We start from the raw sequence: 18,012 nt of genomic DNA, 5'->3' as shown, positions 1-18,012 counted from the left end.
GAACAGGCTCCCTAGAGAGGTGATCGATGCCCCAGGCCCATCAGTGTTTGAGAGACATTTGGGCAATGCCCTTAACAACATGCTTTAACTTTTGGTCAGTCCGAAGTGGTCAGGCAGTTGGATTAATGATGGTTGTAGGTCCCTTCCAACTCCACTCAACTCCACTCCACTCCACTCCTCTATTCTATTCTATTCTATTCTATTCTATTCCGCTCCATTCCATTCCATTCCATCCTATCCTGCCACCAGGGGAGAGAAGGTTCCTGCTTGTACACATATGAAAGTGTTTGACCTCCCCATGTCTTCGGTGACATTCATCTAGCTAATGTTTCTCTGGTGTTCAAGAATCTGCCACGTCCATGGGATGCAGAAAGGGAACTAACAGAGTTCCTTTGAGAGTCAGCAAATATATTAACTACCTATGAGATGCAACAGCTCAGTTTGGAAAAATCAAATTTCAGATCTTAACCTGCATGCAGGATTCATTTAGCCCCATCCCCCACCCTTTTTTTTTTTTTTTTTCTTCCTGTTCAGCTTGATGATGTGTGGATTAACATGGTCCAGAAAGGACCATAACGCAGGTTTGGTCCACTTCACCCTGATGTGAGGAAAGGAAGGATGGATTACAGAGCATAAAACTGTGGGATATGTGAAAGAACAAGTGGATGTCAGGTAGGCATCAAGTCATAATCTGATGTTTGTCTTTTTAGCAGCTGAGATCTTTTATTGTGAAAAGACAGATTGCAAAACATCTAAAGCAGAGAGCTGCAATACTGGAAATGCCTAAGTTTAGCTTAGTGGGGAGTTCCAGTAAAAAACTGTGTAGCTGGCAACTTGAAGTAATAGCTGTGGCTCAAATTAACGAAGTGTTTGTTACCAACTGTATTGTTCCATTGTAAAAATTGACAGATACAATAGCAATTATTACTATTATCAGCATTTCTTATCAGTAATGCCTACAGGCTGGTACAATAGTAATGTCATGAGTGCCATACAACCCATGTAAGAGTCAGCTCCTTCTCTGAACAGGTTGTGTGGCTCAATCTGGAGTAATTAAAGCTTCAGTTATCCAAGAGGTTGACATACATCCACGAAAGGACTCAATAGCCTGGGTACCATTTTAGGTACTTAAGGGCAGTTCTTAAAATCGAAAGCTCCAACTAAGCTGAAATCACCAGGTTCTCGGTGCTGCGTAATACCTCTCCTTAAAGTTCCCAAACCCCAGTTTCTGAATCATGCACAGAAGTTGTTTTGGTTTTGGTTGTTTTATTTTTTACCTCTCCTGTGGCAGACTAAGGGCACACACATCTTTCACCCATTCAAGAAGCTTCCTAGAGGCAGCTGAGCAGCCGGGTGCTTAATATATTGAAAATCTCAGGGGCAAAAGCTTTTCCCTGCCTGTCTTATTGATCCAGTGGTAGCTGCAGCGTTACATCAAAGATGACAGAATGTGCTGGGTTTGGCTGGGAGAGAGTTAATTTTCTTCATAGTAGCTGGTACTGGGCTATGTTTTGGATTTGTGCTGCAAACAGTGTTGATAACACAGGGTTGTTTCAGTTGTTGCTGAGCAGGGCTTGCACAGAGTTTCTGCTTCTCACCCCACCAGCGAGGAGACTGGGGGGGCACAAGGAGTCGGGAGGGGACACAGCCGGGACAGCCGACCCCGACTGACCCAAGGGATATTCCAGACCGTAGGACATCGTGCTCAGCATGTAAAGCTGGGGGAAGAAGAAGGAAGGGGGGATGTTGGGAGTGATGGTGTTCGTCTTCCCAAGTCCCTGTTACGCGTGCTGGAGCCCCGCTGTCCTGGAGATGGCTGAACATCTGCCTGCCCGTGGGAAGCGGGGAATGGATTCCTCCTTTCGCTTTGCTTGTGTGTGCGCGGTTTTTGCTTTACTTGCTAAACTGTATCTCAACCCACGAGTTTTCTCACTTTTACCCTCCCGATTCTCTCCCCCATCCCAGCGAGCGGGAGGGAGCGAGCGGCTGCGTGGGGCTGAGTTACCAGCTGGGATTAAACCACCACACTCCTTTTTGGCACCCAACATGGGGTCTCTTCAGCATGCACCACCTCCTTCTCTGGTGATATTCCGAAATCTTCGCCTTCTGGCCAGTCCATGATCACTTCCAAGATTCTTGGGCGATGGGGCTTTCCTGTTCGGTGTGATCAGTGCGACCCACTTGCTCCACGTGGCATCAGTTGCACGATGTGTAGAAGGGACGCTCCCTTTGGACATCCAGCCCAGCACCGGCAGTCGAGAAGGTAATTTTATATTTTACTCAGCAACCTGCGATTCACTGAAAAGGTAAAATATCAAGGGGCTTTGAATTTATTTCTCTTGTGTATTACTCGAGTGCTCTGGCCATCTGAATATCCTCAGAAAGGTGGAAAAAAAGATGAGCTCGGAAATCTCTCAGTGATGTTATTGAAGCAATTTAACTTTGTGCAGGCTTTTGGGGTCAGACAACGCAGCTAAGGAGGTTTGAACGTAGGACAAGGGGGGCTGAATTCTCCCTCCTTTTCTTCTGAATATTTAATGTTGAGTATTCAGTGTAGGAGGGAAGCTAAAAGGAACAAGTTCTGTGCTCCTGAAGGTGTGTACTGGTGCACTGGAGATGGCTTATCTCAAATGTTATGAAAACATATTCTGTAAAAAGTACCAGACGTGAGCCTAAGGGACGGCAAAGCCCAGGAATGAGAAGGAAAAGGTGCTTTCTGACGGCCTGCTATGACAGGAGGGAAGCAGAGAAACAGATCGAGGATACTGACTATTAAACTTCTTTTTAAGGCATCTTGTTGCATTGGCTGTCATTGGGAGCTGGGCTGAGAAACTGACTTTAGTCTTTTCACACCTTCTTATAAAGGGGAAGAGCCATAAACACGATTTAAACAACTTAACTGTGATAATGACATGAGACTTCTCCTGGTTCTTTACACCAGTATTTCTGACTTGAAATACAGACCGAGAACTTTACTAGCCCAAGCAGTCTCAAAAGCAAATGAGCACTGAGGAAACAAAATGCAAGTAGATGTGTGAGAATTGTTACAGATGTATAGGAACTAATTCAAATGGAATACTGCAAACCATCGAAAGATAGTAACTCAGAGAAATTCCTTTCAGCTTTGATCACATGGTTTGAAAACTCTATCCTAATTGTGTGCTCCTCCATCTGGGTTGATGCTGATGTGGGCTTTAACATGTGTTTTTTAATAGACTAAAGAAATTATTGACTCAGTCTCAGTTTTATAATGTTTTCAAGATTTGTGGTCTGTTTTGAAAACAGAAAATTATATGAATCCTATGACTGTTTAGAAAGATAGGAAAAGCCAAACCAAGTGTTGTTTTGCAATACTAATTTCCTGGAGTCCCCAGGCCAATAGTTTAGTTGATAATTTTACAGATAAGAAAGGGGCAGGGGGAGAGGAAGAAAAAGCAGTTTCACAACCTACCATCAGAACCTGGTATAACATTTTGTGTGTGCCACCCCAGATTTATCCAAGGTAACAGAAGCATCAAGTGCAGAGCTCTGAGAAGAGGATTATTACTGCAAAAGGCACTGCGCAAGCCTCCTCTTCCCTGCTGCGTTCTTGCTCTAAGTGCAAATAAAGAAATATGGGTTTTCATTAGGTTTTAAATATTATAATGAGTTCTTAAGACTGGCATGGTTTGGTTGGGTTTTTTTAATCGTAAGAGTGTGCATTAACTCATGTTTCTTCCAAAGGGATTAATGGACTGTATCATCCAAACGAGGCTGCAGAGCGCTATTATTTCGCCGGTTAATCCAAGATGTATTTTAAGTGAAGTTTTCCCTGACTGTCAGAGCCCAGTAAGCCTCTCTTGGGACCAGAATGAGCCAGCTGAGAAAAAAAAAAACCCAACCAAACCCCAAAGGGATCAGCTGCTCCTCACCTGTAGCTCCTGCTCTGCATCCTGGCATTGCACCGCACAGCGCAGGAGCAGGGTTGGGGTTTGTTTTTGTTTTTTTGGTTTTTTTTTTTTGCGGGGGTGGGGGGATATGGCACCCAGAGGTGCTGGAGCTTGTGGAGGACAACACCCCTCAGCTTTTCCCAAAGCTTCTCTGCAGACCTCCCTGGGGGAAGGAGGAGGGCGTGGTCCCGGGTGGGGCCGGGGCGTGTCCCCCCCCTTATATACCGCGGTGGGAGCGGGCTGCTGGGGCTGGCCATGCCGGGGGAAGGAGGAGGAGAAGAAGGAGGAAGAAGAAGGGAAGGAGGATGGATGGTACCGCCGCGGGGGACCCGGGAGGAGGGTGAAGAAGAGGATGGGGACCCCGCGGCGGGTCCGGGGCTTCGTTTCTTTACCTGGGAGGAGATCGGGCAGAGGAACGGGGGGGGTCCGCCGCCTCAGGAGCGGTGGTTGGTGATCGAGAGGAAGGTGTACGACATCAGTCACTTCTACCGGAGGCACCCGGGAGGGGCCCGGGTCATCAGCCACTACGCCGGGCAGGACGCCACGGTGAGGGGCGGCGGGTACGGTGATGGAGGCGGGGGGGGGGGGGTGTCCGTTTTGGGGATGTGGGAGCCGAGGGAGCCGGGACACGGGCAGCATCATGCGGCGAGAACTCGGGAGGTGGCTTGGGGGGGGGCGGAATTTGGGGGGAACAGGGGGTGTGTAATGTCACCGCTCCGTCCCAGCCTCATGCGATGGAAAAAGGCAACTGAAGAGGGTTAAGCCCCTGGGGCAAGCGGACTGTAATGGTTTATCTCGCTGAAGTCTTTCTGATTCCTCTTATCTCCTGATCTCGCTGCTTTTGCAGCTGCTGTGAAGGGCAGTGATTGCTTCCAGCCGGGGCGAGGTGCCACAAAGGGCGCATCAGCCCTGGGGCGGTGCTGGTAGCTGCTGCCACAAACGTACCTTTAGGAAAGGGATCCCTCCTAAATGCCACCTGGCATAACTTGGAGGGAAAGCAAAGACAGCAAGCTTTCCCCAGCTGTCTTCCAAAAAAAGTTTCTGCAGTTATTGCTGCACCCTCGAGGTGAACAACATTGAAAGAACCAGGCAGTTCACGAGTGTCCAGCTGCTGGCGAGTCGGCGTGAGGGCAAAAAGGCTTCTGCTCATCGTGTTTCCTTGTCCGACTGCTGTTTTAATGCTGTAGAAACCTGTGGTAAATGCACACCAAAACGTTCAGAAGAGTCCCTGGAGTTCTAGCCTTCTGGTACCTGCAGAAAGGGTAGAAAATAGTGGTAAACTAACATCTATACAAAGATGTGACTAAGGCGCTTGCTTCCTTCCTGTGTATTTTGAAAGGAAAGAAACCAAACCACAAGACAAATAGTTCCCTGATCTTCCATATATAAGGGATATTTGAGGCTCATGGCAATAAAAATGATTTTCAGTCTACTAAGTTTAAATTTCAAATTCCGTACTAGCTGCGCTTTGCATTCTGTATTTTCCATCATTCATTTGCTCTAGTCGGTACGGCCAGATTTCTTTCACTTTAGCATGCTGGAATACCCCGGACAACAGGTGAACTTGGAAAATGCAGATATTTTATTTCAGGGATCTGAGCTGGTTCTTACAGGTTGGTTCCATGTCCAACTCATGAAGCCCTGCAAGACTTCAGCTACTTGTGTGACGCCAGCGCAACTGTCTTCACACACAAGTGTGAAGCACATTAAATAGGCCGTGCACCATAATGGAAAAATGCCTGCTTATTTCCCCTCTCTCTTTTTAAGCATAAAACCTCCAGCTCAGGGGCTGTAAGTGAAATTAATAGGAAGGGGGTTTCTTTTGCTCCAGAGATGCTGAAAACCACATAAATCCTTTGGATAACAACAGCATCGTCGCTTCTGACAAGGCACAGTATTCGGAATCTGTATTTATTCCAAGGCAAATTGATACCTGTGATACTGGAGTATCTTGCCCTGCTTGACCTCTTTATGCTTGCAAGCTGTGTGTCTTGGCCTCGGCAAAACCTGTGGAAGAGAGTAAAAGGGGGAATATTTGCTACAGGTGTGTCTGTAGTGCAGGTTTGGGTAATCCAGCCCAGAGCAAGCTGTGCTGGTACTAGTCAGCCTCTAACAGAACGAGGGTAAATCAGTGTGTGTGGACTTCTGCGCTCTCTTGTAAAGCCCGATTATGCGAGAACTATCTGGTTTAGAGCAGACTTGGTTATATCCACGCTGAGTTGCAATGGAAACATATCCAGGACAGTGCAGGTGAAGTAAGAAACTCCTCTTCATTACTAAGAGCAGTTTCACGAGATAGTGTGAATTTAAGGAGCTCTTTAGCTGGTCTGGAAGGCAGAGACAAAAATAAGTGAAAGAAGCATATATTAAGAAAATCCATAGGACTTTAGTGAGGTCTGTGCATCTTGGAATAGGTCAGTTGCTTAATCTTTTGGATGTATATTATGAAAAATTGAGATGATCTTAGTTGGCCTGGAAGATTTTTACCAAGAGCCTTGAAAGATGATAACTTAAGAGAAGATGAAAAACACAGAAGGTGCTCGGTAAGAAAAGAAACCCAAGGAATGGAAAAATGAGTATAATTAATGCCACAATATTAGTAAGGGTGACACTGCACTGAACTGGGAAGAGGAGTCCTTTTATTGCTGCTTTCTGTTGTGGTGTTTTCTCACAAAGGGTAGAAAAGCAGAGTTAAGGAATGAGGAGACATAGAAAACTGGAGCAACAATCCTGCGACTGGAATTTTTGGCTGAATTTGGCAAAATTTGGTTGACTTTTGGAGACTGTAAAAACATCTGGTGTTGCAACATCATGAAATAACCAGGTACTTGCAATAGATTATTTTGCAGAGAAACTGCTGCTGATTTTTTGATTCATCAGCAATAGCAATTATGTGCACGGTATTCAAACCCACTGTATGTTACACGTATGCCTGTGTTAGTCACGCAGTTGCTCAAACTTATGCCATTGTGGTGTAGAGGACAGAAATTCTGTGGCAATTTGCTCAAAGAGATTAGCTGGAAGACAACTCCTTTTTGTCACGCAGCTGTTCTTAATAAACCTTTGCCCAGAATAACTCAGGGGCTGGAATGCGGTAAAGCACGGATTCTGGTCTGGTTGGGATGACTAAATTGAATCAGATGAAAGATGACGCAAAAGCAGGCGTGCAAGCAGATCAGTGAGTTGAAGGCATGGATTTACAAAAGCAATTTTGCATGGTTGGAGAATCTTTAGGGGAAGTTCCTTTCCTACAGCCTGAATTCCCGGCTCAGCTCAGTCTCGGCTGTGCTTCAGGGCTCCAGCTGCCCCCTCCACGCTCTGTCACTGCAGTTGTCCCCTCCTCGGCTTTTCTGCATCCTGGCCCCAATCCTGCCTAGAGGCTCTCACAACGTTGCTTTTAATGCTCCTATCTTTGAGATCGGCAACACCAGGCCTCTGCTTATGAAGTCTGTCCTTGCATTCGTTTCCTTCCGAATACTTCCAAGTACTAGAGAAAAACAGAAAGTTCTCTGGTATCGCTTGGTCCTTGATGAAATGCTTCCTGCCTTAATTTAGGAGTGGAATTCTCTACCCTGTGACTAAGAGGAACGACATTTTTCTTTTAAGTGGTTGGCTTTAAAGGGCAATTTTCTCTTTTGACAAATTGCACGACAAAGAAGATTCCAGTCCGCTGATCAGAAAGGTCTTTTGGGCACCTGGACGTCCAGGAAGATGGAAAACTCACTAATACTGGGGTTGAGAAGAGGGGGAAGAAAAGCAAGGGAACTAAACTCTGCTTTAGGTGTACAGCGGAGATTCATTCAATTTTGCATTACGGAGCTTGCATACCTGTAGTGATTGCAGTAGTAGAAGTTAAACCTCTTCCATTTGCCAGCTGAAATAAGGTCTCCTGTAAGAACACAGGACAAACACGAGAAGAAAAAGGTCAGAAAAAGCTTGAGGAGATAGAAAGGTAAACCAGCCATCTTTGCTGTTGTGGTTCCTCCAGAGTGAAAGTCTTGCTGTGCACAGCAGGCTGACGTTAGGAATGTAGGATTTGTTTTCCCTACCTCTTCCTTTACTCTTTGTGTGTTTGCAGGATGCTTTTGTAGCATTCCATGTCAACAAGGTGCTGGTGAGCAAGTACTTGAAGTCACTGCAGATTGGGGAGCTGGCACCAGATCAACCCAGTATTGAGCCCACTAAAAATGTAAGTATCCTTGTAAATCAGATCAAAGGTAGATTAAAGGGAAATATTCTGAGATTAGATCTTGGTCTTCATATCAGCATAGCCCCTGAACAATGGGATCCAGGTTCTTCACAATTTTTTTGTGCTACTAATTAAAAATAATGCATGAATATTAGTCAAAATCCACATTATGTGGTTGAGAATGAGATTCCCGAAGATGAATTTTTCTTATCACAGCAATTCTACATAAATAGCAGAGCCTTGTTTTGCTCTCGTGAATATTACAGCTATCTCCTTTTCTTCTTTCCCTTGCTTTGAGAAAGAGCTAACCAAAAATGAAGTAATTAATCCTTTCCAGTTGATAGTAAATTTTCAGACTGTACTCCCTTCTGTTGTAGGTAACTGTAGGAAGAGACTGCAGGCAGAGTGTTTTAGCCTTGAATTAATTTTCACAGGCTGTATTGGCATTGCCCTTTTGGACAGCCTTCTTGTAGCGGTCTCAAGGTCATTCACAGCACGATTGTTCACAGAAGCACTGTTGATGGCACCATGAGAGTAACCAATCTGGTGTGTCAAAGAAAACCTCATGAGAGTGGCACAAATGACAGAACAGGAATAGTCTTGGAGTACATACACTCCCTGGGCTGTACGGTCCTTGCTGCTTCTCACTATCCAGCATTATTTGTTTTCCCCCATTCCTTTTAGCCTGCCCTGACTTTTTTTTTGCATAGTCCCACACTGCATGCTGAAGGAGGCAAGATGATACATGGCCCCATGTAACTCAGACTTTAGAAAAACAATGCGGAGCAGTCTGGCTGTCCCAGAACGGCATGGCCACACTTCCTATGTAGGTGGGAACCTCGTGAACCCTCATACCCATCTGTGGCCATACCTTGCCTGTTTCTGGATTCCATAGCTGGTCTGTACCAGAGCCTGCACGTGCCTTGCTCCATGCAAACTCCATTTCCCCAAAAATGATTGGGAAAGTAGGCTGGCAAGCTCCTTTCTGGGTTGGGTTGCATGGAGATGGGAATCGGGCTTGGGAGGCATCTGCAGAGCTGGCAAAGACGAAGGTGGGTTGGTCTAGCACCAGTGCTGTGCTCGGTTCTTCTTCCACCCTCCTTCCTCAGTGCTCACCAGCCTGAGGCCAGCTGGGCTGTAGGTACCATTTTTCATACAGGCATTTAACCGTTCCCTGTTAACGTTGGGAAGAGTAAAGTGAAGTCATATGCATTGATCTATTGGAACTGGTGGTAGAAGAGGAATAACGTCATCCAAAAGTCCTACCACAAGATGGCATGCTATGTTCGTGCACGTACAGTACAACTTCCACCAGGCACAACTTCCTTCTGTGCCCTGCGTTACCTGCCAAGGTGATGGAAGAAGCACCAAAGAGATCGTCTTGGGGGTCAGGGGTGCAAACATTGTGCTCTGTGATGGCTGCTGCTTGCTCCTCTGCCCTGCGTACCTTATCAGGCAAAGACACCGAGAAGCTGTAGGAGAACAAGTTTACTAGTGTGCAAGCCCAGCTCTTGCTCACTTGGCCAGATCCTTTGCTCTTTCTTTCCTCCGTTAAAGCGGTCCTTGGCTTTTGAGGCTGCAGTGCTATCCCCTAGAAACAGGGAACCTGTTAACACTGGTGCTTCCCACAGAAAATGCTGGTGAAAGACTTCCGTGAACTGCGTGCTACTGTTGAGAAAATGGGACTTCTGAAGCCAAATCAACTCTTCTTCTTCCTGCACCTCGCTCACATCCTCCTGTTGGATACTGCTGCTTGGCTCATTCTCTTCTACTTCGGGACATCCTTAATGCCCTTTATTGTCTCTCTGCTGGTGCTGACCATTTCCCAGGTAAGCAACTAAGCCCACAGCATGTGCGCACGGACTTGCATCAGCTTTCATAATACACGTAATACTATTGCAGTGTCCTAGTCCTCCGTTTCCTTACTTGGCATAGTTCTCCTTTGTCATAAGAAAACAACCGCTATATGGCATGTGTTCACAGAGGATGTGAAGAAGAAATTCTGCATGTGGGAAGCTCCCACTAAACCTAGTCTGGGATTCTTTCAGCAAGATATATTCTGGGGGAAGCCTTAAGAGTATCAGGATTTCATAGTTCCTTTCCGACTGTGACTTTGGAGCAATGCCCTAGAAATAAATCTTGATATTTCAAGGCAAAGGATGGGTGTGGCGCTGTCCTGGTCTCGACTCCTGTTTTTACTCCCCTCCCGATATTTCCTTTTTCCTCTTCCAGGTCCAGGCTTCATGGTTACAACATGATTTAGGGCATCTTTCAGTATTCAGGAAGACCAAGTGGAACCACTTGCTACACAAGTTTGTGATGTGCCACTTGCTTGTAAGTACCTGACCCTAAAAACTTTTTAGATTTGATGACTTTCCTGTAAAAGTGGATGTTCTGAAGACTCGGGGCAGGGGGGTGTGGGTGTGTGGAATAGCGTGTTCAGCATTGGGCAAAGGAGGGGAATTGGAAAGAATCTGGCTCTGAAACCGTTGTACTTCTCTTACTTTGTTCTTCACTAAAACAGGGGGCATCGGCCAAATGGTGGACCCTTCTGCACTCCCAGCACCATGCCAAACCCAACTGCTTCCAGAAAGATCCTGATATTGATATGCACCCTTTCTTGTTTACTTTGGGGAAGAAACTGTCTGTGGAGGTCAGTGTGTGTGTGTGTGTGCGCTCACGTACCAGAAACTGGGAAGAACACGTTAGTCGACAAAAAGCATGCCGTACGGTAAAGATCTAAAACTAAGATGTGATGATGGGTTCTGAAATAAGATTGCTTTCATCTGTGGCTACTTTCTTCAGTCTTTGTAAACAGGTCACAGTTCACATTAAGTTCCTTTAAGAATTTCTTGAACAGCTGACAAGTAGTTGTAAATAAATTAGATATGATGTACATGCATAATTTATAAGGTGGAAAATCCATCAGCAAAAAGGTTACTAGGTCATTAAGTTGCTATAGAATATATCTCAGTAATTAATGATTATTAGATAACTTGTAAATGTGAATATAAAGTGTGTCTGCAGTTGGCCTGGGATTATTACTTTAATATTAATGTCTGAAGCTCAGAGATACAGGTGGCTTTGGCACGGCTATGTCTTCTAGGAGAAGGCAGAAGCCTTGCTGCGAAAGGCAGCCAGCACAGCAGGACTGAATAACCAAGGGCTGTTCCTGTAGCTCCGTAGGACTGGTGGTTGGCAGGTCCTTCTAGTGGGCAGAAGTCGTTTGACCACGAAGGACGTTCTCGGCTTGTGCTGGTAGCCCACTTCCAGGAGGAACAACCTGAGACAATGCTGAAACGCTTTTGCTGTAGAAATTCATCAGTCCTTGAGAGCCTGTCAGAGTAGCTACAGCAGTGAAATATTTTTTTCCTTGAAAAACCTTTGCCATCATGAAACTGTCATTTAAGTGTACAGAAACAAAAGGGGGGGGAGAGAAAATACATATGACTATTGGTCAAAAATAATACAACTTAGCCTTGAAATAGCCAATATTTCACAAAACAAATTATGAATGTGGTAAGAACACAAACCCAATGAAATTCACCAGGTAAAATTCACCTTGATCCACCCTCAGAATTATTTTTATCATAACTTAGACCACACCATCTTTTAATAGATGAAATGTTCTGGTATAGGTTTTTACTACATCATTCCATTCCAACTCATACCATGGTGGTATCTGTGACAGCAGTTTCCTTCCTACCATACACCAATGTAGGTTTTTCTTACGGGCTGTTACCTCTATTTTGACTTGTCATAAGTATATCTAGAACTTCTTTTCAGCAATCGCTTATTTAATTAATTTTCCCCTACAGGAGAAAAATCTCATGCTTGCTTAACAGTTTATCTCTGAAGGACTTTACAAAGCTGTAAGGCATTAAAGCCTTATACTAATGGAATAAGTGTTTATAGAAAAGGTGTATTAGGTATGTAAACTAATAGGACATACACAAGAGGGAGACAGTAGGAATGCGGGTTGTGGGAAGTGTGCAGGATGAGTGCCTCTGGGGAAGGAAGAATGGAAAACAGCAAGTTACCTGTGCAGATTGCTTAGCTTCCACTCAGTGGTTTGGGTTTTTTTTGCTGTTTCTTTTCACAGCTTGGGATCAAAAAGAAAAAATACATGCCATACAATCACCAACATAAATACTTCTTCATCAGTGAGTATCTCCATTCTCCTGTAATACCATGAGGGGTACTAATGGGGCTCGTAGATCTTGCTTTTGACCTGTAGGACTTGAGCAGAACTAAGGTGCTTGCATCAAAGAACATAATAATCGGTTTGCATCTAATTTTTGGAGGAGTTGAAGACCTGACTGGGTAAAACCCCAAGTAACCTGGTCTGACTTCATAGCTGATGCTGCTCTGAGGTCCTGAGCTCCTTTCCGGCCTGAATTATCATATGATCCTATGTGAGATCAGATTTCTGTGCCCTTCTTGACTTGAAACACATTAATTTGGTTTGAGAATTTCTAACCAAATAGTTTATTCCAGGGCATAAAAAGTAGTGGGGTATGTGCGTTAAAAAAGTAGTGGGTTAAAATGATCCCGGGTCATCTTAAAACTTTACTGCTTTGCAAAAATAAGTCTACATCTATTTGGACAGTGAAAAGGAGAATGACTCTTAACTCACTAATTGAGGAAGTTACTTGGGCGAGTGAGATGAGGGCTCCAGGCACTGTTTGTGAGCTGTGTAATGTATGGCTAATAAAGTCCATAAACAGAGCAGAGGGGAAAAATTCAGAATTTCTCCACTGTTGGTGCCCTGATGTCTAGGCTCACTCCCGGCTGCTTCTTCCCATCTTAGTGAAGCTTTATTCCTTTTGCAAAGCAGCACAGTTTCAACACGGGATCTGCATCTCTCCAGAATAGTCTGAAGTCTGCTGCTCAGGATGCTTGCCTGAAAAGTGGAGGGAATGAATTTGACCCCTAAAACCAGCAGAAATGGGCACTTTCAAGGTGTGATTCGTTTGACCAATTTTTTCCCTTGACCTCTCAGGATGGCAGGAGCTGAATTCCAGCAGCGGCTCTTCTCTCAAGTTGCTGGACAGAACTAGCAGGGTTAGTTCAGATCTGCGTATCTCGGATATGCAACTCCGAGATGGCTGGTTAAGGAAGGTGATCCCATGTTATGATGTCATACCACATCTTTCAGTAGTTGACAGAAGCAGTAGCAGGCTCTTATGCTGAAGAGCAGGAATCGTCCTCAGTGAAGCTTCCCAGAGCTTCTTGTCTTACCTGTGTTTTACCTCTTGAGGTCAGCAGGCTCCCAGATTTCTTACTGTTTGGTTGCGTTGATGCAGACTGATATCCTCCAGAAAATTCTGCAGCCCTAGAACTTCTTGGAATGTTCTCCATATTGAGTAGCTGTTCAGAGATCCTTTGCTTCCAGTTTGATTATCTGTCATTCCATCTGGGACATGACCAGTGATAATAAATTCTCTCTTACAGCTCTTCCTCCGCTCCTGTTTCCCACCTACTTCCAATGCCACACATTTTATATTGCGTACACCAAAAGGTATTGGGCGGTAAGTATTGCTACTTGTACAACCAAGAAGGGGTCAGTTGTAGGTCTCCAAACTTTCTTCTGAACGTGGAGCCAGCTTCTGTCCAGAGCTCAGTCCCTGCTGGGTGACACCGTATCCCATTCAGTTAGGACTAATACGACGGTCAGTTTGGTGCAGTGTTTTCAGTGGCTCTGCAGTTTCTACTTAAACCCATTACGTTCCGCAGATTGATTGATAAAGGCCTGAAAACAAGCAACAGGCTGTTTGGCTTTTACTGCTTTGCTTCATTTGCAGAAGCACCAAGTGTACTATCTCCTTTGGGAAGCAGATTGGAAGGTCCGTAGTGGTCAGGAATGGGAGGATGTGGATTCATACGAACTGTTGATTTGTTAGCAGTATGCATACACTTGGCATTATATCCTATGCCAGGCAGCCAGAATGAATGGTTCGTTCTTCTTTCTCTTATGTGTGTTATGCGTACAAGAGAACAGAGCAACTTCCAGCCAAAATGAGATTGCTGGTCTAGCACTTAATTCACTGTGGAGTCCTGGGCAATGATTTGATACAGGCCTTCAACTCGTGTTTCTGAATGCAGTCATTTGCTAATGTACTAATCTACTTACTGGGTGTGAATGCTCAGATTCACCTCTACTCTAGCAAGCTGTGCAAAAAAAAAAGTGTTATTAGCTTATGTTAACTTGGATTGCTCCAGATGCTTCAATTTAGCAAAAAGCTACAGGAGCTGAATGTAGATTGTTTTCTTGTACACATAACATGAAGCTTAGAAAAAGATTTCAGCGAATTTAATTTATAATTATTTTCTTTTCTTGTTGTCTCTGGTTTTGATAGGACTTGGCCTGGATGCTGACCTTCTATATCAGATTCTTTTTTACTTATGGAGCATTATTAGAAATAAAGAGTCTCCTGGCATATTTTTTTATATTCAGGTGATATCTCCTTAGAAGGTCCTTCAGCCGCCTTCTACATACTCTTTCCATCTGTGCCTGCCTGCCTTTCTCTGCCTTTGTTTATACCTTTCCACGTTCTTCTTTACCATCTCATTTTTTGCTTAGTTTTTTAATTCTGTAAAGTTAAACTAAGACTCTTCTGCTCAATTGCCAGTTCAAGTTTTATGTTGCCTCGTTGGCTCTGGCAGCAAAGAGACTTCCCTGAGTGCTGACCAAATTGAGAAATACTTACCTTACACAAAATTCAGTGCTTTGGGTGTTGGGTCTGCTACTGGTTAGAGAACATTTAACAGAAACAGCTTAGCCTGGGCTTGCAAATGCCCAGACATTGCCCAGCAGCATTGGCTTGAATGGACAATACGCTCTCCACTTGGATCATTTTACTGATTCTAATCAGTTTGGTCCTTGGCTACAGATAAAACAAGATGAATACCAGGCTACGTCAGTTTTATAACATATATTAAATAATCATGAGTTTCATAAGGAAGTATGAAACTTCCAGGTTTTGGAAGTTCTTCCAGGTGCTGGATTAGCAAGGCTGGAGTTCAGCCATGTGTTTGTAAGCCTGGCTATGCTGTTACTTCAGTGGTTCGTCGTTGACTTACTTGCCTGTTACTGAATTCTGGCCTCTTGTCTGATTGCACAGGATGCTGGAGAGCAGCTGGTTTGTCTGGGTTTCACAGATGAACCATATCCCTATGGATATTTACTATGACAACAATTTGGACTGGGCATCTACTCAGGTAAAATATTTTCCATTCTTAAGAATTGTGGCCATACAGGTACAAATTCCAACCCTAAGACAAGCAACTCTTCTATTGCATTAAGGCTGAAAACCTGTTGGTAACTGGGAAGTGAAGGTTCATAGGATAACAGTTCATAACATCGGAATAATCCTGGATAACAGGATTCAGTCATGGCAACAGTAAAGGAGGAGAGCAATGACAAGTTCATGGGCAACCTAAAATCAAAGCTAGGACCCAGCTCTATTTCCTAAACCTACCCACCTCCCCGCTTACTGCATCGATCCGTCTCGGAGCTTTTCCACTTATGTAGAGATGGAAGTTTGTGTCCTGCTCTTGCTGAGCAATTTTGCACTAGCAGAATGCCAGTGTGGTGTCCCCTCTTTGCAGAGAGACTTAGCGGAGTCCAGCAGTGAAGTCTGACCACCACAGAAGTACCCTGCCATCTCTGCTTTTTCTGCAGACGCAGTTCTGAGAAGACCCAGGAGGAACTTTTGACTGTTCACATGCTTTTCACAGGAGTACAGAGCCAACTCCTAGTTCTACTGTGGTCCATGTTAGCCAGTCTATGTACATCTGCTGGTCCACAATGCTGAATGAAGGAGGATTATGATCCCTAATTGGCGGTAGCTCAGCTTAGGCTAAAAGAAAGCAATAGAACAGAGTAGCAGAGCATACTGTGCTCTTCAGTCAAACGAGAAAGGCTGCAGTCACCAACGTGTACTGACTTTGCTTTCCTTTCCCCTCCTCTAGCTCCAGGCAACGTGCAATGTTGAGCAGTCTCTGTTCAATGACTGGTTTACTGGGCATCTGAACTTCCAGATTGAACACCAGTGAGTATGCACCCTGAGAGAGAATTTCCTTCCCTCTTTATAAAAAAATATTTTTTTCTTTTTTTTTTTCTTTGCCCTATTCTTTTTTGCTCTGAATTCTACATAATAGTTGTGGGGCACCAATGAGTTTGTCTTTGAAATGACTGAAAACCCTAAAGAGAATCATAATGCAATTCAAAACCTTCACTGAACCCACAGGAAGGTGAGAATGACTAGCAAAAATGGAACATGGGCAGGATCTGTGGAACCATACAGACAGCAGCAGTGTCTAACCAAAGTAGTAGCTTGTAAGCATTAATGAAAAAGTACATGCTAAGGCACCCTGTTTTTAGTCTGACCCAGTAGTTTAAGCCTACCTATACTGACTACTTACACTATGACTCTGGAGACTGAGATATGCAGCTGAAGGATGGGCTCGTCTCCTTTTCTGTGCTCTGGAGACGGTTACTTCTGGAGAAAGGGGAGGCGGGGGTTTCTTCCAGTTTATGGCATCACTTAATCTGGAGAAATGTCACTTCAGAAATGCTAGAGACAACTGTGGAAAAATAATGGAGGGGGGAAGCAGGGAAGTCTTAGGAGTTACTTGTGCTAAAAGGGGAAAGAAGAGCCAGGAGCAGCCAAAGACCCTACTTGGTGTGAGCTGGGTGACTCCTGGGAAGTAATAATGAATGTGAACATGTGAAAGGTAATATTTCTTACGGAGCTCTGGAAGAGAATTTGTCTGTCTCCTGTTCACAGCCTATTCCCCACAATGCCAAGACACAACTACTGGAAGGTGGCTCCTCTGGTGAAGTCCTTGTGTGCCAAACATGGCATTGAGTACCAATGTAAGCCATTGCTCACGGCTTTTGCAGACATTGTGCAGTAAGTAACACCACACTGGCAAAAAAAAAAATTGCAGAAGGCTGTAGGAGAGATTGGAATCCTAAGAACAAGAGCTGGCTTGTTCTTGTACAAACCAACACAGAGAAACCCTAGTTTCCCTTGTTCCCACCAACTCTCCCCTAAGCAACCCTGCATAATTTGGCCTCTTGTGCTCTCTCTTTCTCTTTCAGCTCTCTGAAGAATTCAGGAGAGCTCTGGCTTGATGCCTACCTACACAAATAAGATGAGGCTTGATGGTACCATTTGCAGCCTGCCACATCTTTGCATTCCCAGCAAGCTGAGGAGCGGGGACCACAAGGGACTCTATGGCAGAAGAAAATGGATAAGAACTGAAAAATGATTCTGATGGATAGGAAGTTACCTGAATTTTACTTCTGGTCTTTCCCGGTGTTTTGCTTCAGATGTGTTAAGAGTGGATAGGGTAAGCAGGAGATGAATGGTTAGAACGGGGAGAAGCTATTTGCTAATTGTGTCTGAGTAAATATGGCCAAAGCGTTTTGGAGCCTGAGTATGTGTTCAAGTCAGATCATGGACTAGTGCAGCTGCACACACTTAACTTCATGTCAGGGTTTTTTTAGCTACTCCACATGGGGAAGGCTTAATGCTTAATATAGCATTTGCTTATTTGAAGTCATATGAAATCGCACAGGATTTTGAATTAACATGGTGTTCCAGCAATGTGTTTAAATTATAATAAATTATAATAAACTACATATACTCCAAGTGTTATAGCAATTGCAATATGCAGCTGACTAACAACATAGGTGTTTTCTATTACTGTTCTCTAGAGCATCCTCATTTTCACAATGCCAGGCATCCCCAGTTGTCAGGAAGAAATAAATGGGTTGAAACTGGCTCAAGCCCACTGCTCTCTTCAAAGTTTCTTTATTCATTGTTTGGTTTTTGTACTTTGAGTTGGGGTGAACCATGTATACATTCCCCATGCTGGTCTGGC

General features: G+C 44.5%; 1 protein-coding gene across 1 annotated transcript; it reads left to right on the top strand.

The window, feature by feature from the left end:
* The first annotated feature begins 4,238 nt into the window (after nucleotides 1–4,238).
* Nucleotides 4,239–17,751, top strand: LOC126047316 (acyl-CoA (8-3)-desaturase-like). Its single transcript, XM_049820817.1, has 12 exons — nucleotides 4,239–4,475; nucleotides 8,008–8,118; nucleotides 9,750–9,947; nucleotides 10,351–10,452; nucleotides 10,643–10,771; nucleotides 12,221–12,281; nucleotides 13,573–13,649; nucleotides 14,478–14,575; nucleotides 15,243–15,339; nucleotides 16,093–16,172; nucleotides 16,911–17,036; nucleotides 17,228–17,751. The coding sequence occupies exons 1-12, from the start codon at nucleotides 4,239–4,241 to the stop codon at nucleotides 17,277–17,279; spliced, it is 1,368 nt and encodes a 455-aa protein (XP_049676774.1). The 3' UTR covers nucleotides 17,280–17,751.
* The last annotated feature ends 261 nt before the right edge of the window (nucleotides 17,752–18,012 follow it).

Source organism: Accipiter gentilis, chromosome 17, assembly GCF_929443795.1.
Source record: "Accipiter gentilis chromosome 17, bAccGen1.1, whole genome shotgun sequence".
Taxonomy (NCBI): Eukaryota; Metazoa; Chordata; class Aves; order Accipitriformes; family Accipitridae; genus Astur; species Astur gentilis.
Note: the sequence above shows the minus strand (reverse complement) of the source record. Positions and strands in the feature narration are given on the sequence as shown.